Here is a 25,132-nt window from a genome sequence, read left to right as displayed (position 1 = left end):
TCTTGAATAATATCTCATATATTAGAATATAATTTTAAAATTTTATTTAATAAAATCTCTCCTTAATTTTTTTAGGTCTAAAATTATAATTCCTTATATAAAAAACAGTTTATTCCTTAATTTCTAAAACTTATTTACAATCAAGTCACACTTGATTTATTATAAATTTAACAAATAATTTATTTATATTTAAAAATCAAGTACAATATCTAACAAACTGTCATTATCTTCTAAATATTAAAAAAATCATAAGTGTTTGACCTAATTTTTCAGTAATAATTTTTTCAATATAATTAATATTTATTTATCAAGATTTAAACATCACCTAATAGAGTTTGCTTATTATATCAAATCATATTTGTTCTTGAATATTATAATCATTAATTATTTAAATAAAATTTTATTTATTTTATTTTAATCTTATTTTCTTTGACGTAAGGATTTATATATTATATTTTTTATGCTCACTATAATAGATGCACTATTCATCATTTATCCACTGTCAGAATCTTTTTTTAATTTAAATAAATATTATATTTATCACAACATGTTATTTTTAACATAATTATAATAAAATTTTTTATTTATTTATTTATTAAACTGTAATAAAAATTATATTTATTATGTTATATTTTAAAGAATGATAGATGTTATTTATAACATATCAAACTATATTATTTTTCTAAATAAATTTTCAAAGGTGTTATTTTCATCCTTTTTTTTTTCTATTCTACTTTGAAAAAAAAAAAAGGTGAACTAGGGTGTTTGTGTGGCACGCGCGAAGTGCCCATGGGCTATGGCTGTGGAGCAATAGCTCTGCAAGAGTAAGTTGTAGCTGGTTCATGCTCAGTCATAGCTTTCCAGACAAGACAAGAGGAACTCGCATCCGCTGTCTTTTTTTGAGGGACAAGAAATGTTGTTTTTATTTTTCTGATTAAGGTTGTGTTTAAAAATATTTTTATTTAAAACTATATGAAAATAATAATTTTTCTATTTCTAAAAAAATATTTTTATAAATCAGTATATGAAAATATCTAAAAATATTAATTTAAAATAAAAAAATTAAATCTTTTTAAAAATACTTTTAAAATATAAAAACAAAATACTGCTAACTCAGCCATCTTCAAGAGGACTACCAGAGATGTTTCACGTCAATGCATCCGTTCAAATACGGATCGAGGAGCTTGTCTCCTTCCACTGCACCTGGGTTCAAGCCCTAGCGTGCACGCCTGTCACCCCCGCGGTGCCTTACATGCCTACTGGGTTTGCAGGATATTCAGTGGGCCGTGGGGATTAGTCGTGGTGCGCGCAAGCTGGCCCGGACACCCCACGTAAATCAAAAAAAAAAAAAGAAATGTACTGTCCCCGTACCCCCCCCAAAAAAAAAAAAAAAAAAAAAAAAAAAAAAAAAAAAAAAAATACGGATCGAGGAGGGAGGGACCTGGCTTATATGTGCACAAGGCTCGGGAGCCCTAATATTCCATGTCACAAATCAATTACTATAAAAAAGAATTGTTAGTGTTGTTTTTCCCGATGAAATATTTAAAATAAAGATTAAAAATCTGACAAGTTTAGTAGATTAAATCAATTGATTATTGTATACATTAATAAATTAATAAATTATTGCGTTAAGAGCAAATGATTAACCATCTGGTTAGAAAAGAAAATTCACGCCATTGTTGTTTCAACCTTTGCCTAACCCTGTCAGGTTTAAATGTGAAACAATAGACAGTTCAAGGATTAAATTATATAAAACAAAAAACCGACATAATATATGGGCTCCAAGAGAAAATTAATTGTCCCGTTCAAAAAGCAATCTAATTATAAAAGAAAATTCACTCTGTTATTGTTCTAATCTCTGCATAACCCTATTAGAGTTAAATATAAAACAATAAACTATTCAAAGACTAAATTGTAAAAAAAAAAAAAGACATAATATATAAGCTCAAGTTAACCCATGAGATTTATTATCCGGAGAAAGACTATAACCGTAATGAGTTAACTTTATTGAACAATTTATCTTTCTTTTTTTTCCATTTTTTTATTTTCCTCCTGGTAAGACCTTGAATGGGTCTTAATTGACATAGGTTAGGCAACCGATGTCAAGTTAGGCAATGTCCTTTTCTTTTCTCATTTGATTTTTTTAATGGGCCTTAATTAGTCTTGGATTGGATTGAATATAAAACTAAATTAAAGAGTTATAAATGAATTAGGAATAAATTTTTTTAAAATATTATATTATATCAATCCTAGTTAACATGGATTAACTCATGAAATTCACAATTCAGGTTATAGATATGATTCCAATTAGATAACCTATTTGGGTATCATGTCTCTTTCTTTTCTTATCCCTTATTATCTTCCTTCTTTTTCTTTTCTTATTCCTTATTTTCTTCCTGATTAAATCTTAATTGGTATGAGCTGGATGGAATTTAAGATTAAATTAAAATGCTATTAAAAAGTTAGGGACCAAATCAAAAGGAAAAAACCTTAAATCTGCAACTAAAGTGAAATGACATAAAAGAATTAGTTAAAAAAGAGAAAAAATTAAAAATTATGAAATTTGGAATTAACTTGAATAGTTATTAAAAAATCAAGGGCTAATCAAAAGAAAAAATTCTTAAATTTGTAACTTAAATGAAAGCATTAAACAATTAGGGTGAAAATAAAAAAGAAAATAATAAAAAAGAAAAATATCCAGCAGTCATTACACGCGCCAACATATGACGAGGCTACCAAGGTTAAGGCTACACATGCAACCTCCTCTGTGACAAGATGGTGAACTCTTTTAGCGTTGCTAAAATCATCTTGTCTAGTTTTTCCTCCATGGATGGCTCGTGTTGGAGTTGAACTCTCAATATGGCTCTAGCCACCATCTCTTCCCCCCCTTCTCCTCTTTTTTTTTCTAGAGATTAGTGCAAAAATATAAAAAAAATAATTTCTTCATCAGTAGTCCATAGTGCACTATAAATGTGTGCATAATATTATTTGTATTGTGGACTACTGTTAAAAATCACTTTTTTATTTTAACTTTTTAATTACTACATAAGTGGTTCGCACTAAGCCGCGAGTCAAGTTAAATTTTACATAACAAAAAAAAAATGTATAATCAATGAAAATCTAAGTTAACTTCGATTAACTTGATTAAGAGACGACCTGAAATATAAAATAAAAATAGCCATATAGAAAGGAAAGTGAAAAAAAAATTCACAAAGCTCAAGTTTCAATAAGTTAATGTCAAAGGATAAAATTAAAAGAAAAAATCAATTTAAAAAAGTAATGTTGAAGAGAAAAACCCGGGTCAACACGTGTTAACTTTATTAACCAGCCACCTATGATATGCAATCATAATGGAAAAGAATCAATTTTTTTTTAAAAAGGAGCCAGCAACAAAAAACAAAGTTAAATAAAAAAATAAAAAAAATCGAGTTAACTTGGGTTAACTTGACTAACCTGTACTCGAGAACCCCACAAAAAGACAAGCAGAAAAGTCACAAAGCTCAGGGAAAAATAATTAAATTTCAAAGATTGAAACTACAAAAAAATTCAATTTTATAAAAATACATAAAGGAAAAAAACTAGAGTTAGCCCATAATAACTCAATTAATGCACTACCTGAAATATGAGATCAAGATAAATTCATAAAATAAAATAAAACAAATAACAAAGCTCAAAGCCTAATAAACAAATATCAAATGATGAAATTGAAAAAAATAATAAAACACACAAAAAAAGGCTGAACTTAAAATGTGCTAATATTCAAAATCAACAACTCAAGCCATGAAATCGAGATTACACTAAGAAAGACAAATTTGAAAAAATAATGATGTAGAGTTTACAATTATGAAAAAAATTTAAAAACAAATCAAAATAATAAAAAATCAAATTTGATATAATAAATAAATAAAATAAAATAATTAGGGACTAAATTGAAAAACAACATAGTTTTTTTTTTTTTTAATTTTGACCTTCAATTCAATATTTTGATTTTTAATATTTATTTCACAGTCTTTTTTTATCAAAATTTGATTTGTTTTTAATTTCATTTATTTTCTTATTCTCTTTAATTCGATTCCTATTCTCTTGATTTTTAGTTTTTTTTTTAATTTAAAATACATATGTTAATTTGATATATTTTTTTCTTTTTAATTAAAAATTTTAGCTCATCCTCTCAATTGTTTTTTATTCCAATGAGATTTTTATTCTTTTTAATTTTCATTGTTTTTCTTTTAGTGTCTAGATGCTACTCAGGAGTCAATCTAGGATAATAAGCGAGTCATGGGTTAAGTGGGTTTCCTCAAGTTAACTCAAGTTAATCAAATTTTTTTATTTTATGTAAAAAAAATCAAAATAATATCATTTGAAAAAAATTAATAAGTTTTGACTGGATTGTCCCTTATTAAAACCCTTATTAAAACACAAGTCAACCTAAATTCTTAACAGTTTTATTCTAAATTAATTCTTTCTCAATTTTGATTTTGATTTTGCTACTATATTATTTTTTTAATATTATTTTCATTGATTTTTTCTCCCTATCATTTTGATTCTTTAAGGCTAGAAATCATTAGATTTTTTTATTTTTTTCAATAATGTCAAGTTATGCATTTTTTTTCCCTTTAAAACACATTAGTAGCCTTAGTAGCGTTTGAGTATTATTTTTTTACGTCGCAAACAAATCAGTCAACCCCGGAGCAACTATGTAGTATATTACTATAACTTGTCTGAGAATGACCACCTAATTTCACGTTTAACTGTTTCAGTTTTTTATATTTCACGATTCACAGTTGACTATTGTTTGTTTTAATATAATCGTGAATCCAACACAATAAACACTATTGTTGTGAATTGAGAAACCAATTTGCAATAAGGCATTGCATGATTCTTGTTATTTATTAAGTGCAGACAAGATTACATACTATTTTTATGTTCAACGTAGGAGTAATCGATTCTCGAATCATAAGTTAGGATTGTAATGAATCGATAGTTACTTGAATCATAAAAATTTTATGCTAGGAAATTAAGCAGACAAGATCCTCATACAGAAGTTACAAAGGGGTGTTTGGCCTTTCATTTCATCAGTGAGAATCATGTTTTTGCTTGACTGCAATATGTAATTAATGAAAACTGTCCAAGAAAAAGCTCCCCTTTTTTACTTTCTGCTCTCGATCCATTTTTGGAACGTGTGCGGTCTGCGTTGGGTAACTCACTTGCCACTGTCTCCATCTCTATCCATATGAAGGTCTGTCCATCGGTAGCAGCTTGACTCTTGCTTCTGCATATCTGTAAAATCACAGCAACAAGTCAGGAAAAAGATGAAAGAAGGCACAGAATACCCTTCTACTTCACGGATTCTTTTTTCTGCATGGCATGTTAGGTCCTTTGTACTTCTACTTAACACTGACATGATTCACTCCTTCTATTGTCTTTTTTAAGTTTCATGTATTAGGTCAGGCAACATTTTTTTTTTTTGCAATACTTACACTCATCACCTCTTCTCATAAAATCTTAACTAGTGCGTTGTGTTACAGTATATTTCATTACTGTACATATCTCATTATAAAACTACAGCAATGATGATTTGTCATAATCTATATTCTTGTACATTTCAGCATGTATGGCGATGCTAGCCAGTTATTGTACTTAAGTATCACCATTTAATGAGGATTATGATCTTTTGCAGTCCAAAATTCCTCAGTTTTTCTCAACTTCTGCATGTGACTGTAAATGGGTTATCCTCGATTCTACTAAAGACTTGAACTTTTTAGCCGGTGGTTGTGTAGATCATGTGTTTATCTTGGTTAGATTGACAAATCACACTGGAAATGAGCAGAGGAAGTTTATTCTTGCATGCGTTAAAGATGATAGATCATGGATATGAAAAAGAGGTTATGATATCTTAATTGATATATATTAGCATCCCTTTCCTTCTGAAAGGTTTTAAGTGTATTATTGATTTACTCATTCATGTGACAATTAACTAAATGTATGCACGATTCTATCTTCATAACCATTTGTTCAAGCCGAATGCAGTTCGATACATGCCTGAGGGTCTTCAACAGAATCAACACAAGGATTGACTTCTCCTGGACGCAGAAGATTAATCTATTTGGTCATGGATCTTCTTCAATTGTCCAGCCACTTTCTACATTTCTAATTAATGTAGCTTCCAATTTAAAGAAGATAAGAGTTTCATATATATATACAAGAAAAATTAAGTACTTGCAGAAAAAAGATCATAATGACTTGAATGATATCTGTTCCCCATCCACTTATAAGCTCTGGACTTCATGTAGGCTTAATCAGGGAAAATTTGTTGTTTGTCTCGCTGTAATTTTACGCCGAAAGTTTGTATCATGTTAAATATCAGCATAACGATGATGCAACCTTCATGTTATGTTGATTAATTTGCTATGCCTAGTAATACATCGAGGCCTCGTTTTCTTCTTCTTTCTTTTTTGTTTTTTTTGCTGGTCTAAAGGACAAAGTGTAATTTTCTCTTCTAGAAAGTCTAAAACTGTTTGTATGTTCGGATCATAAATATCCTTTTGTTCTAATTAACTCTTTACTTAACATCGGAGCTACAAGCTCACTTGCTAAAAATTCTAAAACTGTAAGGTTGATTTTTTATCAGATTCTATGGACCCTAATACTGGACAAGCAAAAACAAACCAGGGACAAATAAACGCCCTCCATTTTCATGCCTGAGACACAAGGAAAAAAAAAAAAACTTCCTCTCTTCGAGGATTTCTATTTTTAGGTGTAAATCAATCGCAGTCAAACCCCAAATTCCGAGATCTGAAACCAAAACTATACGTTTAATAAATGTGGAATTTAAGCGAAGGGCCCTTCACTTCTGGTGTGGATTCTCCCAATTTGTTTTCCCCACCTGTGTTGTTCCTTTCACTCCCTGCCAGTACTCTCGCAGCAATCACGATGTACTCTATCTTTCTCTATCTCCTCCAACCACCGCTTAACCTCGCCATTTAATTCATCAACTCCTACCTCTCCACTCTCATTAATCATGTCTATGAACAACAACTAACCAGATTCGCTCCTTCCTTTGTTTCTTTAGCTGCTTATTATTGTGGTGACCAGGGAGATCTGTTTCAAGAAACGAACTGCCACCTGGTTCTTAACATCTTTGCTAGCGATTTTGTTGCTATGGCTACTGCTTCTTGGTCATGAAACATGAAAAACCTTATTTCAAGACTATAATGGGTTCTTATCACCCATGTTTTCTGTTCAGTGCCACTGTTTTGTTACATTTTCTGCTCCCTACGGTCTTTTGTTTTGCTCAACACGACCTGCAACCTCCAATTGCTTCTCATGAGGTAAGCCTCAACTCAACTCAACTCAAATCACAACTCTCTCTCTCTCTCTCTAGTTTATGGGTTTGGCTTGTCTTGATGGTGCGAGTTAGCTGAGGTTTTAATTTCACGAGTAGGGTGCAGCATTTGAGGAGAAGGCAAGGCTAGGTTCAACCCCACCAAGTTGCCACAACAAATGCAATGGTTGCCACCCTTGCATGGCAGTTCAAGTGCCTACTCTGCCGAATCAAAACCGACCAGCGCAGCCGGTTTCAACCAAAACTAGCATCATTGATCCCTTTTTTGACCCATATCCTGCAGGTAATAACAGGTACTCAAATTATAAGCCACTGGGTTGGAAATGTCGCTGTGGTGACCATTTTTACAATCCTTTAAGCTAACTAATTAATTAGAGATGGATCAAAATGTCGATCATGATAATCATAATTTCTCTCCTTAATCTGTTTTGAAATTGTGATTAAAGGAGCTTCCTGGGATTCTTTAGACACGTGACGTTGTCAGCATTAATCGTACATATTGAAACTTCCATACAGTGTAAAAGACTTGTTCTATCGAGTCCTTTTGGCTTTATTATCTGGGGTCCCGGCTAGAAGAGTTAACGTTTAGCAAGTGTAAAAACTGCCATTAACTTGTTGACAAGCTCAGACTTTCTGTTTAACCATTTGAGTTTGCCTTTGTTTCTTTGGTTATTCCATTTTTTCTGCATTTGGGTTTGTTTCTGTCAATGGCTTTGGGGATGACAGATTGAGCCTATCTAGAGTGTACCTGCGTTTGACCCAGCTAGCAGATAATGATCTGTCATACCATATTGTCTCTTGCATGGTTGAATCACTAATGAAGACTCTCGTCTTGGAAGGAAGGAGACATTCTTGATAAGAAATTTGTGCATGGCCTTTTCCTTTTCATATCATTTAGCAGGGTGACGTTAGGCTTGCAAGGAATCTGGCCTGACTTGAGAAGTTTTTTAACTTACCAGAGGAACTCTAGTCCTTAAAAAGAAAGTTGAACGTAAAAGAAGCTGCCTAAGCATCCATCAGTTCAGTAGCACCATCAAGCTCCTAGCAATCCCTGTAATGTTAATTGGGAAATTCTGCCACAGGAAAAAGTCTATGATATAAAAAAACTTGGATTTCCATAGCTTGGAGCTAACTCCTAGTCCGATCGATATACTAAGATTAGATTAAAATTTGCTTCGCTTTTCCTGGCAGCTACCTAGGACATGGTCACTCAGCTAACTGCACCCGTTCCAATTGAAAATGCTGATACATAAATCTGATTTCGTTTGGAAAATGAGAAGAAACTGTTAAATTTTACCAGTAATATAGTAGGAAATTTACCAGCACTTTCCTGAGACAGCTAATATTGGTACTCACTCAAGCAGCAAGCCATCCCCCTGAATCACAAAGATCATGAAAACAAATTCAGACCTTTGAAGCCAAACAGGAAGAACAAAATATGCATTGAGCTAGACATTTTTTTAGTGATTTACCCCAAGAAAGAAAGAGCCTAGAAACGTCCCAGTTGCTGAGGTCTTCATGAACAAAAGGCATGTTTGGTAGTCAGTAGAAGTTGTCTCACCGAATTAATATTTGAAAGGTAATTAGAATTTTTTGAGCAGATATTTACCATTATAAGCGGTCGTCTTTCAGATTTGTCCATTAAAAATACCTGAATGCCTATTGTTCCAGTTTTTGCTCAAGGAAGCCCTGCAATTTACAGAGTCAATTCAGAACAATCCCAACAAATCCAGCAATCTCTTGTTCTTGAATAGTTTCATCATTGTCGCTAATCACAACAATTTTCTCCTCCAAGATCAATGGCTTTTCCAAGTCTTCAAGGCCATCATTTTAACCTGGTCAACATCTATCTGTAGCCTAATTGTCATTTTTCAGCTAGCTTAAGAGAAAGATAAACTTACCACTAGCAAGTCAGGACACCGTGACCTGCAACTCAGGACTGTGGGTGTTATATGACAGCTTTGAGCAGCAAGCAAGGTCTATATATATGCAAAGATATGGTCACACCATCTACAGCTACGTGAGTTAGGAGTATTTTTTATTTAGAAATATATTAAAATAATTTTTTTATTTTTTTAATATTAGTATATTAACGATCTAAAAATATAAAATATTAATTTTAAATAAAAAATAAATTTTAATTAATCTTTATTTGAGCAACAATCCCACACGGATAATAGCTTTTTACTTTTCTTTTCGAGCCATAAAAGGAAAAGAATCGGTAAAGGCGCTCTTTTCTTGTTGGGCCACATAGTTGCGGGCTTGTGGGTCTACAAGCCAGGGTTGCCAAAGCCTAGCTTTTTGATGAGCCCAATCCACTTGTGTAGAAAACTGGGTCGGGTTATTATCGTACTTCTGTGTTCTTACTGCGAGATAAAAACCCGAAACCACCCCTCTCTCTCATCTTCAAAGAGGCTGCCCTTTAGCTTAGCTTTCAGCGCTATGCTCCGCCCCGCAAGGTAACCAACCAATCCTCCAAACTTTTCTGTACCATCTTTTTTCTTTTTTCTTCTTCTTTTTTTTCAAATTGTTTTGCGAGTATGGTGATCTGGGTTTTCTATGTGATGATTAAAGAAAAGATGACGAGTCCGATAATCCATTCCATTCCATTCCATTCATCTCCTTGACGACAACACCCCCCCCTCCCCCACCATTTTTTTTTTGTTCTTGATATTTTTTGTTTCTACATTGTCATATTGCAATTGGGTTCTCGTTTAAAGTTGAGAATTTCTATGCAGGAAATGCTTTTGACATGAAATAAAGGGAGTAACGATGGAGTGTGTGGTACAGGGAATTATAGAGACACAGGTATGTGTTCCTTAAGGACCCTTTTTAGTGTGTGTAATTCCAATGGTTCTTGTTCTGAAAATCTCTTGTGTGCTTATTTGGGTAATTCTGGTGAATACTGAATTTTGTTTTGTAAAAGAGCAGTGGGTTTTGGTGTGGGCTTTATGCTCGCCTTTTGGTTATTGATGATTAAGGTTAGTCTCTAGAAGTACTTTTAAACTTGATAAGAAGAGATTTATGTTTGTGAAATCTAGTGATGGAAGTGATCATTTTTTCCCCGAATAATCGAAGCTGAATAAACTGAGCAATATTTCTCTTCTCGGAGAATCCAACCCAGGAATCTGATCCTCGTTATTCGTTCGTTTAAATTTATTTGTGTTTGAGAACAATTGGTTATATGTTTTGTTTCATCCGTTTTCATAAGCAGTTTTCTTGAACTTTGCTTTGAATGGATGTGGATTCTGTAATTTTGAGATACAGCCATTGATAGTTTTCTTAAATGATTATTTTCAAATATTACAATCCAGGATCTTTTTCATTATTTATTGTCTGTTTAAATTTATAATGAGTTTCTAATTTTTACTTTTAGGGATAACTGGTCATGGTTTTGGATATATGTTCGGACCTTCACCATGCATCGATAGTTGCAACTTGTATGTTGTGCTATTTAATATTAAGTAGAGGTGCAGACTTAATAAGCTTGAGATGGAAATGATGATTATTTTCCCAAATGATCAGTAATGAATAAAATGAGTGATCTCTCTCTTCAGAGATTACTAGCCAGAAAGCTGATCCATTGTCTTACATCCATGTAATTTGTAAATGTTTATGTGTCTGTTTTTACCAGATAATCGTTTCAATAATGGCTGCATATTAATGCTTCTGTTATTTATAATTGGTACAAATATTTTTATTTTCTTTACCAAGGTGAGATGTAGATGCTGAATGCTAGAGATGGAAGTAATGATTATTTCATGCCGTATAAACCGTGTGATCTTTCTCTTTTCAGAGAACCCAAGCCATGAATCTGATCCATTTTTTTCGCATCTATTAAGTTCATAAAGTGTCCATGCCGGGTTTTGTTTTTTATTTTATTTAATGCATAATGGGTTCGGTTCAGTGTTTGCTATATATTCTTTCTTTTAATATCAATGATTACTCAGCATACTTTTTATTTTTACTGAGAAGATACTTCTATTCTACATGTTAGAGATGGAGATGATTATTATTTCCCCAAATGATCGATGCTGAATAAACCAAACGATCTCTTCTCTTTGGAGATTGCAAGCCACAAATCTGATCCATTATTTTACTTTTATTTAAATTTATCTAGTCTGTCTTTAGATTGAGATGGGATAATTTACTTGATATTGTGTTTATATTCATGCTTTGTCTGAGTTATAAGAAGCTCTGTTTAACTTACTAAAAATAGAAGTCGGTTCCATATGTTAGAGATGGAATTTCTGGTTATTTCCCCAAATGATTGATGCTGAATAAACTGAGCAATCTCTCTTGGAGTTTCCAAGCCAGGACTCTGATCCATCATTCTACACCGATTTATATTTTTTGTTCCTCTGTTTGGAAAATTTTGTTTTCTGTATTTACAATTGAAATCTGAGCATTATCATGTTACCTATCTTTGGTGTTTTTACATTGTAGATTTGGTAGAGATTTTTGTAGATTTACTTTCGTACTTGAAAATCTTAGCACTGTCAAGTTGTCTCTTAAGCTTTTCCATCTAGATGGTTCTTACATATATTCCTTAGAGATTAGTTTTTTGTTAGAAATAGAAGGCACACAGGCGTAACGTTTGATTTATAATTTAAATATTTGAACCCGTTCTTAATTTTTTTTTTGTTTTGTTTTATGTTGCAGCATGTAGAGGCCCTTGAGATTCTTCTTCAAGGTCTTTGTGGTGTTCATAAAGAACACCTACGGGTCCATGAATTATACCTTAAAAGTGGTCCAAACCTTGGTAAGCTCACATTTTTGCCAGGGGTGGTGCTTACAAATTTTTAAGCGCTTGAGTAAAGATGTCAAAAACCTTTTCCCTCAGCATCATTATCTCAAGTTTGCCATATTCATTTCTTTGTATGGTTTAAATCATCTTTCTATAGTTAATAGTTAGCTGAAAACATATCAATAGAAGCTCGTCGACCCAGAAACAGAATATATATCAAATATCAGGACTTTGGAATCTATGGAATATTCCATTCTAACATGGAAATTTGTGACCTCCTTTTCTCAGGGCATGTGACTTCAGAGGTTCGCCTGTTGTGTAATCTTGAGCATCCTGAACCCTGGTAAGATACGTGATTTTTTTACCGGATGGTTGAGATTTGTAGTTGTTTTCATTATGCTTCGAGATGCCTGTGTGCTTCTTGCTTTCTTTATAGTCTCTTTTATGCCATAGGACGGTCAAGCATGTTGGGGGTGCGCTGAGGGGTGCTGGTGCTGAGCAAATCTCAGTTCTGGTTAGGAATATGGTTGAAAGCAAAGCAAGCAAGAATGTGCTTCGATTGTTTTATGCACTTGGCTACAAATTAGACCATGAGTTGCTAAGAGTTGGATCCGCCTTCCATTTCAAAAGGGGTGCTTGGATAACTGTCACAGTGTCTTCTATTAATAAGATGCTAAAACTACATGCCATTGATGATACTGTGCCAGTAACCCTTGGTATACAGGTGGTAGAAGTAACAGCTCCTGCAACGTCTGAAAATTATTCCGAAGTTGCTGCTGCAGTGTCGTCTTTCTGCGAATATCTTGCACCGTAAGCTTTATGAACCCTTACATGAATAGTTGCAATCCCTTCTGGACAGTTTCCTATATGTTTACCCCATAGCAAGGGTCATTGGTGTGCAATTGGAAACTACTAGCATTCCTCATAGTTGGCGTAGAAAGGGTTTTTCTTTTGAATTTTGTCAGTGATGAATTCTAATTCTTCTGAAACTTTTGGTGTATATTTTGCAGGCTTCTGCACTTGTCAAAACCAGGTGTTTCAACAGGGGTTGTTCCGACTGCCGCAGCCGCCGCTGCATCTCTTATGTCAGATGGTGGAGGCACAACCTTGTAGCAATGTTGTAGAGTTCCATGACTGTGAGCAAAAGGCTTCTTTTGAACTGACGCAGCACAAACTTTCCACGCTCCATGTAACAGACTCATGCCTTTTGGTCCTGGACCCCTTTCTTTTCCTCTGTTGGAAAATTCTCTTGCAAGGTTGATGAAAAACTGAAGCAGCTGAGCTACAATAACACTAGGGGTACTGTAATTATTTGTGTTCATTTGCAGGATTATGAGTTATGAGGTGGTGTTATTGTATATACTAGCTTGTTATCCGCTTGATGTTGGGGCAGTTTTTTAAATCTACTTTCGGTGTTTATCCGCTTGATGTTTTCTATATGCAATAAAATATTTAAAATAAAAATAAAAAAACTTGATCAATGTATCTGATAAAACCAATCGGCCATCGGAGGCGTTAATAAAATGAAAACAACCTTATTAATTGTTTGACTGTTTCCGCTGTTCAAATCTTCTTTCCCAAATTAACTCATTTTCAAGGAAAGTTTGCCAAGTTTTAGACCGGGTTTTTAATTTTGGGCCAGCCTTGCATATTATATATAAACAATTAGTTAAGAAAAAAAACAAATTAAAAAAATCTTGATAACGCGCGGCAGCCGCGTTCGCAAGCGTTCTCAAAATCACAGCCACACGAAAAACACAAGAAAAAAGAAGCCAGAGCCTCCCAGACCGCCACTTTCACATCCCAAGAAAACAAACATCCTCCTCCACATAGACACAGAGTCGGACCAGTGAGCCAGTCACTCACTGCTCATGGCTTCTTCTCTGCTAATCTCTCATTCCAGCTTCCTCTCTTTCTCTCAATCCCCTACCCTCTTCCCTTTCCACCTCAAAACCACCGCTATAAAACAACGACAGCGACAACATTACTCTCCTCCTCCTCGTCACCTCAACGTCGTCTCTTCTTCTGCCGGTTCAGCTTCTCTTGAAGCTCTAATATTTGACTGCGATGGAGTTATTTTAGAATCTGAACACCTCCATCGCCAAGCTTATAATGACGCTTTCGCTCACTTCAATGTTATCTGCTCTTCTTCTCTCCCTCTCAATTGGTCTCCCGAGTTCTATGATGTGCTCCAGAATCGTATCGGTGGTGGCAAACCTAAAATGCGATGGTCTTCTTCTCTTTACTTTTTTCGTTACTACTACTATCATTACCAGATTCAACAAAATAAATAAATAATTTGGTTTTGATGATTAGGTATTTTAAGGAGCATGGATGGCCGTCTTCCAACCTATTTGAGAAGCCACCGGAGGATGATGAGAGCCGTGCTAAGCTGATTGATACTCTTCAGGTCTTAATTAATGCTCTGATTCCTTTGTTTTAAGTTTCTCTTACAAGTGAAATTTTGTAAAACGTTACAGGATTGGAAAACTGAAAGGTACAAAGAAATAATCAAATCTGGAACTGTAAGGAGCCATTTCTTCTTCTTCTTTTTTGTTAATCTTTTGTTGTAGGGATGATGATGTTATGGATTACATTATCCTTTCCATCAGGTGGAGCCCAGGCCTGGCGTTTTGAGGTTGATGGATGAGGCTAAGGCTGCTGTAAGTTGACATTTTTACCATTTTGAGAAATGTAATAGCTTGTCACGCTTCATGCTTTTTTCTATCAAACTTCATTGAGTTAACTCATTCGATATGTATCTCTTCATTCGTAACGAAAATGGGTTCTGATAAGAACGTCTCAGTTGTGTTTTGTGAACTATAGTTTGTTCTATTTGTTTCTCTTTTATGCTTTGAATTTTTCTTTCTATCATGATTTTACTGGTTTTAAGGAATTCTATAATGCTCCTTGGTTTTGCACGCTGTGATTGAATTCTTTTACTACTTTCTTTTTTAGGGAAAAAAGCTAGCTGTTTGCTCTGCAGCAACTAAAAGTTCAGTTATACTCTGTCTTGAGAACCTTATAGGAATGGTAGGTCCTCTAATATTGTCCACCATCATACAATTAAAAAGTGTCCTTGTTTTTATGCTTCAACCCCTTCTGTTCTTTCATTTCTTGTTTCTTCCTTGTTATAGGAGCGGTTTCAAGGCCTTGATTGCTTTCTTGCAGGTACGTCAACAATCAACAACTTTAAAATTTGGCATGTCTAATGTCCTTAGTCATGTGATATGCAAGGCTTATTGAACATTAGATGGTATCAATTTGGTTTAATTTACTGTTATTTCTTGCAAGTGAATTATTATTATTATTATTATTTTGTGTTTGGAAACTTTTCATTAAATTAAACTCTTCACTTCTTTATGAGATATGGTGAATTAGTGCACGAGAGATTTTTTTTTTTAATTTAAGTGAACATGTTGCTTTCATTCCACCTTGTCTGGTTTCAGTTAAATAAGTCACTTTTAAGGTTGTTTCTGTTTTTTCAAGTGTTTTTTTTCTTTTCTTTTTTTCCTTTTGTTTTTGTTTTTATATTATTATTATGATCCATATAGTGTTCTTTTGTTTTTTTACATGCAGGTGATGATGTCAAGGAAAAGAAGCCAGATCCATCAATTTATGTGACAGCTTCCAAGGTATTTAACATGACATGAATCATAAATCAGGCGTACTGAGCAGTTTAGCTTATCCATGTTGAATCATAAATCAGGCGTACTGAGCAGTTTAGCTTATCCATGTTGCCATGTCTTCTTTTAATCTACTTGGACTCTATCAGGATTTATTCCGAAACTTTATTCCTTGCAGAGGCTTGGTGTGTCAGAGAGGGATTGTTTGGTGGTGGAGGATAGTGTCATTGGTCTCCAGGTAGATATCTAAATTCTAAGATTTGATTGACTTCAAACCAAGATATTTTGATTCGAGTCAAAGATAGCTATACATATTATTTTTCTTTGGTGGAAAATCATATTGGTTCACAAAAATAATAAAATATTACTGAGTTAGTCATGCAAATGATAGACTGCTTTATCACTAGTTTATACACATGACAATTGTGTTCTGACATTCTGTTCGACCAATGCTCATTTGAAGCGTAAATAAGTACATTAGCATGCAATACTCTTGTTGAAAGAAATAGATGAGAAAATTAAATATAGATAAATCAAACGCTAAAAGAAACTAAAATTTTTATGTTTAGGCGGCAACAACAGCTGGAATGTCATGTGTTATCACTCACACTCCTTCAACAGCTGATCAGGTTAGTTGTTTCCCTCCTCTGTAGCTGTCCTGAAAAGGAAAAGGAAAAATACTGTCTTGCCACTTGCTTGCAATTGATAATTACTACTCAACTTCTAATTCATTTCAGGATTTCAAAGATGCTATAGCAATTTACCCTGATTTGAGTAATGTGAGGTAGGATGCATATTTAATTGTTATACAGTGGACCTTTTTGCACCTTTCTTCTCGTTGATATCGAATCCAGTATTGGGTTCTCATCAACTGTGCAGATTAGAAGACTTAGAGTCGTTGCTTCAAAATGTTGTTGCTGCCAGCTAGCTAGGAAATTCAGCAGTTTGCTTGATTGAAATATTCAGAACCCGTAGAGTTTACACAAAGCGTTGGCTGTACACCGCAAATCACTATTCAAAAGGTTCCTATCAACCATTGTTTTGTATTTTTGTTCAAATCACCCCTTTGGTCTACTCCAAATACAAAGCAGTGTATGATGGTAGGAAATAAACGAAACATCAACAAATAGTCGAGTATTTAATTATTCTTTCACATCAATTGTAAAGATGAAAGGAAATTTGATTGCAAGATGTGATACAGGTCATACCTTCGTCTCTCTCTCTCGCACGCATAGCCGCACAAGAACTATATTTCTGGGGGGGTCATTTTCTTCTCAAGAAGTCTATAGCATCTGGTTGTGCAGAAAAATTATTTCTTACAATGTTGCTGATCAAGAACTATGTTAATTGCTTGAAGCACAGAGATTTGTATCTCTATTATTTTTTGATGAACTACATATCTCACGCATTTTAACATGAAAAAGAAGAATTTAGTGATGGAGTTTTTCATGCCAAATCTATGCTCTGGCAATGAGGAAGCAGAGAGTACCCAACTGTCCAAGGTCCATTAATGCACCTGTTCGAGTCCTCTGTTCTGGACATGTCATTTTCCCTCGACAACTCAACTACTCAATGTCGAATGAAGATGCTCAGGCAAATAATTTTGAGACCAAGAAGACATCACAAAACTCAATAACAAACAAATTATCATACTCCGCATGTTTGACTGGCCAAGCTTCCATTGATAGCAGCTAGCCAAGAAAAGAAGCTGCTCCTCCACCTCACACAAGCATGCAAGTTACAGCAAGGGCAATAGGATAGAAATCAATTCAACCGCACAAACTTCTGCGACTAGGAATCCATTGAACGATTGAGACACCTAGAATTATTTTCTACGACACGACATCATTGAATTTTACATTATCCATCCACAGATAACGTCTATGCATGTGGTGCTAAATCGATTGTGAATCTTTCCCTTCCTTTTCAAAATTTGGGAAGGCCATGTCACCCCTCTGATGCACCTAGCAAAGCTTTTACACACAAGAGGCTTTCACATAACTTTTGTTAACAGAGTTCAACCATAGGCGATTAATCAGGTCCAGAGGACCAGATTCTACTAGAGGCCTGCCCGATTTCTGGTTGACACCATACCAGATGGTTTGCCTTTGACACCATCTGATTTTGACGCAACACATGATGTTCCATCCTTGTGTGATTCAACAAGGAAAAGTTGTTTGGCCCCATTTAAAGAGCTACTTACGCAGTTGAATTCATCATCTAATGTGCTTCCTGTGCTTCCATAATCTCTGCTGGAATCGTGAGCTTATGCATAAAAGCTGCAGAAGAGTATAACATTCCCCAGGTTCAGTTTTGGTCAGCCTCAGCTTGCAGCTTCATGGGATGCTTACATCTCAGTGAACTCGCGAGAAGAGGGATCATTTCATTCAAACGTATGCATTTCTCTCCTTTTCTTGCTTCAGCTATTTTCTACTATCCAAGATGGCATGCGGTATGCCCCCCGTCTACTTCTCTACTAAGCAAGGACAAAATTCGTCCCTTCATTGTTTCAAAAGAAAGTTTCTATTCGAGATGGCGATACACCTATTGATCGGATCCCTGGTTTGAGTAACACCCGACTAAACGACATGCCAACCTTTATCAGAACCTCAAACAATGAAATAATGTTTGATTTTTTGGGATCAGAAGCAGAAAATTAATTGAACTTTAGAGGCTATAACTGCTACCAAGTCCCCTAACATTTATGCAATGGGTCCTCTTCCCTTGCTTGCAAAGCATATCGCAGCTGAAAGTAAATCCGAGTCACTTAGTTCAAGTTTATGGAAAGAAGATTCGAACTGTCTTGATTGGCTTGATAAAAGAGAAATTAATTCTGTGGTGCACATAAATTATGGAAGTGTGACAGTGATGACAGCGATGCACTTGAAAGAATTTGCTTGGGGCGTGGCAAATAGAAAACAGCCGTTTTTATGGAAATCATTCCTGATGTAGTGACGGGTGATTCTGCGATCTTGCAAGAAGAGTTTTTGGAGCAAATTGATTGCAGAGGATTGTTAGTAAGTTGATTTAGTTCTTGCACGTCAATCAGTTGTTAGTGTTTTCCTTTTTGTAAAAAATACTGATACATAAATAACAGGCTAAACAGGCTAATGTTTATAAACAGAGAAAAAGAATAAAGAACAAAAAACAAAGTCTTTACAGTTGAAAGAACAATGAGCAAAAAAATATTTAAGTTGGTTGCTGACATTTTTAATATTTTACTTATAGAAGGAAATAAACATTATAGAAAAAAAAAAACACTAAAAAACATACTAGCTATGTTTTTTTTTTATCAAAAAAAGTTGTATAACAAGCTAGTCTAATCCTATATAAACTTAAACAAATAAATTAAAAGAAACATCCTAATCTAGATAATACTATCAGCTAACAGATAGATAGCAATACGGTAGATTACTACTAAGTAATCCTGTTCCAGCTTTGGTATCAAACTTCAATACTCTTTCTTGGTTCCAAAGCTACACATACCCATTCTTTCCATCAGATCTTTAAACCTATTTCTAGTTCAACTACTACTTTGAATTTAACAAACTTAACGAACATATCAGATTTTGATTTCAGAAAGTAAACCCAGCAAAATCTACTATAAACATCAACAAATAGAAGAAAATACTTTGAACCATTCAATAATTTATTATGCATCAGCCCACATACATTTGTGTGTAGAAGGTGGAGTTTTGACAGTGCTCTGAATACATTATCAGGAAAAACAACTCTAGTTTGTTTTCCTAACTGACAGGCTTCACAAAAACTTTTTTGTTCCTGTATATCTGATAAACCGTAAGTCATCTGCAAGTCAACCATTCTCTTTAAAGTTGCATAATTGAAGTGCCCCGACCGTTTGTGCCAAAGAACAGATTCATTATTCTCACAAGTGTTAGCACTCAAACATACTTCTCTCCAATCAACATTAAAACTTCTGTTCATCATTTTTGCAGAAAGCAGTAGCACTCCATTTTTATCTTTAATATCACATATTCTATCATTAAAGAATATTGAGTAACCAAATTCAATTAATTGTCCCACACTAATTAGATTTTGATTGATCTTAGGTACATAAAGAACATTTTTAAAAGTTTTTGTACCTAACAATGTTTCTACTTCAATTGCTCTTTTTCCTTCAACCTTCACATAGTTTCCATTGCCAATTCTGACTCTAGATAGATAGCTTTTATCCACATCTTTGAATAAGCTCATATCTACAGTCATATGATTAGTGCAACCACTATCAATAAGCCATGATGAGTCATTAACCTTGGTTGTGTTACACATCTCCTATATTGCAACCATGAATAAAAGATTTTCCTCTACTTTTGAACTCTCCGCTACTTAAACTTGTTTTACAGTTTTTGCTTTGTTTTTATAGAATCTTTGGATGTGACCAAATAGCTTGCAGTTTCGGCATTGTACATTCTGGAGCCAACACCAAGCTTCAAGATATCAATAAGCCATGATGAGTCATTAACCTTGGTTGTGTTACACATCTCCTATATTGCAGCCATGAATAAAAGATCTTCCTCTACTTTTGAACTCTCGGCTACTTAAACTTGTTTTACAGTTTCTGCTTTGTTTTTACAGAATCTTTAGATGTGACCAAATAGCTTGCAGTTTCGGCATTGTACATTCTTGAGCCAACACCAAGCTTCAAGATGATTTGTTTTCTGACATAATTTGCAAGCAGGAAAATGTTCTTTTTTCTCTTTCCCTTTAGTGAAGATGTTGTTGTTGTTCTGTTACCAGTTATTAGATTGCCAATCTCTTCTTTTTTCTCTTTTTTCTTCTTGATTGTTTCTGTAAAAATTCTTAGCCCGACTCTTCTCCTTGTAAACTACAACAAGAGCTCCTTCACTTGTTCCTTCTTGTCTATAAGCTTGTCTTTGTTCCACAGCTTGCAATGCATTTACTAGTTCTTGCAAACTCATTTATGAGAAATCTTTAGAATTTTCTAAAGAGCAAATTTTATGTTCAAATTTCTCTAGTAGACTTACCAAAATGTTCTCTACTATTATTGAATATGGAAAATCTTCTTCCAAAAGTCTCACTTGATTCACAAGTTTTGAAATTTAAGAAGAGAAGTCTTGATGGTATCGATTTCTCTCATCTTCAAACCTTCAAACTGCCTTCTGAGATTTAAAACTTGCATCTTCCTTGACTTCTCATCACCATGAAGTTCTGCTTCTAATTTATCCCTCATTTCTTTGGCAGATTTACAAGCCATAATCCTTGTGAAGATTTCTTCACTCACAGAATTATGAAGACAAGTAAGAGTTTTGAATCGCTTTGCCTTTTCTTTATTGAAATATTTCATTCGTGCAATCGTAGGATTGTTTCCTAATGGAGTGGGTTGCTTATCACTCTCCATTATCTCCCACAAGTCAAAAGCTTTGAGATATGTTTCTATTTTTACAGCCCACATACCATAATTTTGCCTTGTGAACACTAGTGTTTTTGCTGGAAAATTTGCAGAATCCATTGCTTAAAAAAAACTAACTTAATCTCTCCTGTTTCACTCACAAACCCTTCAAAGCAGAAAGCTTTGATTTAACCTCACTATCCTCTTGTGTTTTCACTCACAAACCCTTCAAAGATCAAAAGAGCCCTATACCAATTATTGTAAAAAATACTAATATATAAAGAATAGACTAATGTTTATGAACAAAGAAAAAGAACAAAGAACAAAGTCTTTACAGTTGAAAGAACAAGGAGCAGAAAAATATTTCAATTGGTTACTACCATCTCCAATGTTTTATTTATAGAAGAAAACAAACATTATAGAAAAATAAAAACACTAAAGAAACATACCAGCTATGTTCTTTTTTATCAAAGAAGTTGTATAACAAGCTAGTCTAATTTTAGATAAATTTAAACAAATAAATTGAAAAAAATATCCTAATCTAGATAATGTTATCGGCTAGTAAATTACTACCAAGTAATCCTATTCTAGCTTTTGTTACCAAACTTCAACATTCCTAACACATTGCGGGTGGAATTCCATGATGGAAACGATATCCAGTGGCGTTCCAATAACCTGCTGGCCTATTTTGCTGATCAACATACCAATTGCCGATAATCATGCACCAGATGGGAGATCAGAATAGAGGTCAATCATGATGTAAAGCGAGATGAGACCGAGAGTTTTGTTAAGGAAATGACAGAAAGGGACGGTGGAAGCCAATTAGGCAAAAGGCTTCGGAGTGGAGAAATAAAGTAGAAGTAGCTATCGATATTGGAGGATCATCTTACAATAACTTGGAAAAATTCATTGAGGTCTTTTGTTGTGGCTAGAAACCAGAAAAATAAAACATGGTATTGTAATAATGAGTTTTTTCTATTTCTAGCAGCATTTCACAAAATGTATGCTTCACCATATAAAGCGCATACAAATGAAAGCTGAGAGATGGAAGTGCGCTTCAAGTAGTCCGATAGTTCTGTGCCTTTTCCACTTAATTTGTAGCATTGAAGACCGGTTGGGACAGTCAGGAGCAATATGATGTTCAATCTCTATTGTCCAGCATTGACAAGCATGACATCCCTTTTGTCTACAGAATTTCTCTGCTGCAATGGTGGTGACTGCATACTCAGCAATTTAAGGACAAATTCTAGTTTGCCCCTAATTGTTTTCCTCAGGAATTTAGCATGTTTTTATCATATAAAGCTTGTAATGATGGATTTCTTTTCTTGAAATAAAACAAAATTTGAACTCAGCCAGAGAAGCTTGCAAGTTGCAACTCTTTATAGTGTTTACCTATGTAATGAAAAGAGACAGATAGATAACCTAGAGTGTGAAGACATTGAGAGAAATGATTAAATATTGATTTTGTGCTGACAAACATGATTTTGGAACCGTCGAAAATGGTAGACATTATTGGCTTTGTGGTCCTGTATGATTTGGCTAGATGTGCCTTGCTTCTGAATTTGAATAACAGGTCACATATTCTTTTTTTTCACCCAAAATAGTTCATACAAGAGTAGAATAGTAATTGCCACCAAAAGAACCATACAGACTCAGTCCTTTGGGGGCAGAGATAATTGATTATCTCGAACCAAAACCAATACAATCCTTTGCTGGTTTTGTTCGTACTAGGTTTTATTATTTCCCATAATGCACAGATATAGCTAATTAATGTGCAACAGCTTGCCTCTCTCGTTCTTGTGGAATAAATCAACAGGATGGATTCCACAGAAATGTGAGATAGATTTAATTCCTTAAGATCAGTGTATATTTCCTTTAAAATTCAGCACCTCACTTATGAATTTATTGAAATTATTGTAGGATGAGCCTCCAATACTGGCTGCAGCTTCAGCTTTCTTCTTCCATTGCAAAGCATTGTTTTTCACCCGCTTCCCTTTCTCCCCTTCCATCATTTGCTTAACAAGGGCTTCAACTTCCTCGCGCTTTACATAATGGTTAATCTCCATACCAATGCCCCAAACGGTGCACAAGTACCGGCAATTCATCGGTTGTTCGTCGAAGAAAGGCCAACAAAGCATAGGTATACCAGTAGATATACTCTCTAGGGTAGAATTCCATCCACCATGTGTCAAGAAAGCTCCAATTGATGGATGAGAAAGTACTTCATCCTGAGGACACCAGGGTGCTAGGAACCCTCTATTCTTGATCTCCTCGTGATATTCTTTTGATAAAAATCCAGAAGTTCCCATCACCACATCAGGCCTAACTATCCATAAAAATGGATGATTGCTGTTTGCCAGCCCCCACGCAAATTCTTCGAACTGTTGGTCTGTCATGACTGTTATGCTACCATAATTCACATACAGCACTGATTTTGGCTCTTGTTTATCAAGCCATTCAAAGCATTTCAAGTCTTCCTTCCATAAGTTAGACCTAAGTGACTTTGCTTGTGTTGGAGGCATGTTCCTTCCGAGCAAAGAAAGTGGGCCTATAGTATAAATGCGAGGAAACTTGGTAACAATCGCTTCTAGCACCACATGTTCGATCTCATCAAATGTGTTGAAGATAATAGCAGAAGCTTTCAAACAATTTTGTGCTTCATCACTCATGAATTTCAACATTATGTCATCAGGGTCAGTGGTTCGGATCAAGCTTGGCATATCCTTGAGGCGAATGTTTTTTACACCAGGGATCCAACCAAGAGGCATGTCAAGGGTTCCATCATTAATGAAGTTTTCATCTGAAAGACATTAACAAAGAAATCCTGTCACACAGTGGGGAGTCAAGGATGCTGTGCCAAATAATACTTTACGTAGAACAGAACAAAATGTGAATAGTTGTTGGAATTTTGCTTGCGACCATAACAAAAGAGGCTAAAAAAAGGGAGTGCACTCCATGACGCAACTAATAATTAAAGGAAAAAAAAAACCATACTTTACAGCACTGGAATCCTCGTAAACCTAAGAACAATACAATAGTGGCATAAGATCCTTCCGACAGATTTCAGGAGATTTTGGCCAGTCAGGACAATGCCATACGCTGTTCTCTGATAACAAATAGTCCCCCAGAAAACAAGAAAGGAGAAAAAGAAGAAGCAAAAACAGTGCTTTGAAGGAGTAAAATGTACCTTTAAACGGAACAATGCCTCTCTTCACAAGTTCTTCAAACTGCAAAAATCCCATCAGACCAATCGCTGAGGCAGTCCAGAATTGAATCTCGGGGATGCCCAGTTCCTCCGCAGCTTCAATTGCAAAGCTCATTAGCCCGTCAGAGATAACGCAAGTAACAGAAGGCAACTCAGGTGATGAATTCAACTTAGCTAATAGCTCTCTGAATGGAACCAAGCAATTTTTCTTGACAGAATCACTTAGGGCCCAAATATCTTGGGTAGCATCACGGTCGGAAGGGGGCAATCCATCAGGAATGGTTTCGAACCTAAAATCCAGCAAGCCCTTAAAAAAGTCTTGCCCATTAGACCGGACTAAGCGTCTATGATTGAACTCAGTGTTGACAAAAGTTACGTGGAAACCTTTTGAATGCAGAAGTCTGGCGAATTGCATCAAGGGATTAACGTGGCCTTGTGCAGGGTAGGGAAGGAGGACTGCATGGGGTTTGTTGTTGAGAGAACCCATGCTTATATAACTAGCAAATCCTGGCTTTGTAGAAGTGAAGATGGTTTTTGTGCTATTTATATAGAGGGGTTAGCTTGCTTCATCTTAATAGATTCGTCCTTCATCGTTTTAAGATCTTTTGCCGGCCAGCACTTGATGCATTTTTTTTTTTTTTTATTTCTGTGTCTGCATTGTGATAACAAGGGGCAAAGCGTATTCAACTGCATTAAACGAGAGCATTGTCCAATATATTTTCCTTTGGGATTTCTTTTCTATTTTTTCTTGAAAGTAAAGCTATCACCCATCACTCTACTTTGAAAAATTTAGATATTTTAATATGCTAATATAAAATATAAATTTTAAAAATAAAAA

At 34.6% G+C, this 25,132-nt stretch overlaps 4 protein-coding genes, 1 long non-coding RNA gene and 1 pseudogene across 7 annotated transcripts; 4 read left to right on the top strand and 2 right to left on the bottom strand.

The window, feature by feature from the left end:
- The first annotated feature begins 6,840 nt into the window (after positions 1-6,840).
- On the top strand, positions 6,841-8,053 carry LOC105124480 (EPIDERMAL PATTERNING FACTOR-like protein 1). The gene is made up of 2 exons (XM_011024512.1): positions 6,841-7,331; positions 7,445-8,053. The coding sequence occupies exons 1-2, from the start codon at positions 7,182-7,184 to the stop codon at positions 7,706-7,708; spliced, it is 414 nt and encodes a 137-aa protein (XP_011022814.1). The 5' UTR covers positions 6,841-7,181; the 3' UTR covers positions 7,709-8,053.
- Positions 8,054-8,279: 226 nt separating this feature from the next.
- Positions 8,280-8,898, bottom strand: LOC105124479 (uncharacterized). Its single transcript, XR_842054.1, has 3 exons — positions 8,818-8,898; positions 8,666-8,721; positions 8,280-8,418 (listed from the first exon to the last, which is right to left on the bottom strand). It is a non-coding gene; the product is annotated as an uncharacterized LOC105124479 (long non-coding RNA).
- An 815-nt stretch (positions 8,899-9,713) lies between these two features.
- LOC105124478 (mediator of RNA polymerase II transcription subunit 18-like) lies at positions 9,714-13,496 on the top strand. The gene is made up of 6 exons (XM_011024511.1): positions 9,714-9,804; positions 10,084-10,153; positions 12,008-12,107; positions 12,381-12,435; positions 12,546-12,902; positions 13,103-13,496. The coding sequence occupies exons 2-6, from the start codon at positions 10,118-10,120 to the stop codon at positions 13,203-13,205; spliced, it is 651 nt and encodes a 216-aa protein (XP_011022813.1). The 5' UTR covers positions 9,714-9,804; positions 10,084-10,117; the 3' UTR covers positions 13,206-13,496.
- Positions 13,497-13,816: 320 nt separating this feature from the next.
- LOC105124477 (Haloacid dehalogenase-like hydrolase (HAD) superfamily protein) lies at positions 13,817-17,331 on the top strand. 3 transcript variants are annotated; one of them, XR_842052.1, is made up of 12 exons: positions 13,817-14,322; positions 14,409-14,502; positions 14,573-14,617; positions 14,705-14,755; positions 15,051-15,125; positions 15,230-15,263; positions 15,672-15,727; positions 15,897-15,956; positions 16,288-16,347; positions 16,456-16,502; positions 16,573-16,740; positions 16,920-17,331. XR_842052.1 is itself a non-coding variant. In XM_011024509.1 (11 exons), exons 1-11 carry the CDS (start codon positions 13,964-13,966, stop codon positions 16,673-16,675), a joined length of 984 nt encoding a protein of 327 aa, XP_011022811.1. In that variant the 5' UTR covers positions 13,817-13,963; the 3' UTR covers positions 16,676-16,909. The 3 variants fall into 3 exon arrangements, 2 of the variants coding, with proteins under 2 accessions (XP_011022811.1, XP_011022812.1); XM_011024509.1 differs by lacking the exon at positions 16,920-17,331 and having other exon boundaries at positions 16,573-16,909; XM_011024510.1 differs by lacking the exon at positions 16,920-17,331 and having other exon boundaries at positions 13,818-14,322; positions 16,598-16,909.
- Positions 17,189-20,723, top strand: LOC105124672 (7-deoxyloganetin glucosyltransferase-like; annotated as a pseudogene).
- A 2,225-nt stretch (positions 20,724-22,948) lies between these two features.
- On the bottom strand, positions 22,949-24,781 carry LOC105124671 (7-deoxyloganetin glucosyltransferase-like). The gene is made up of 2 exons (XM_011024779.1): positions 24,277-24,781; positions 22,949-23,889 (listed from the first exon to the last, which is right to left on the bottom strand). Exons 1-2 carry the CDS (start codon positions 24,779-24,781, stop codon positions 22,949-22,951), a joined length of 1,446 nt encoding a protein of 481 aa, XP_011023081.1.
- Between the last annotated feature and the right edge of the window lie 351 nt (positions 24,782-25,132).

This window comes from Populus euphratica, unplaced genomic scaffold, assembly GCF_000495115.2.
Source record: "Populus euphratica unplaced genomic scaffold, PopEup_1.0 scaffold35.1, whole genome shotgun sequence".
Taxonomy (NCBI): domain Eukaryota; kingdom Viridiplantae; phylum Streptophyta; class Magnoliopsida; order Malpighiales; family Salicaceae; genus Populus; species Populus euphratica.
This window is presented reverse-complemented; position numbering and strand designations above follow the sequence as displayed.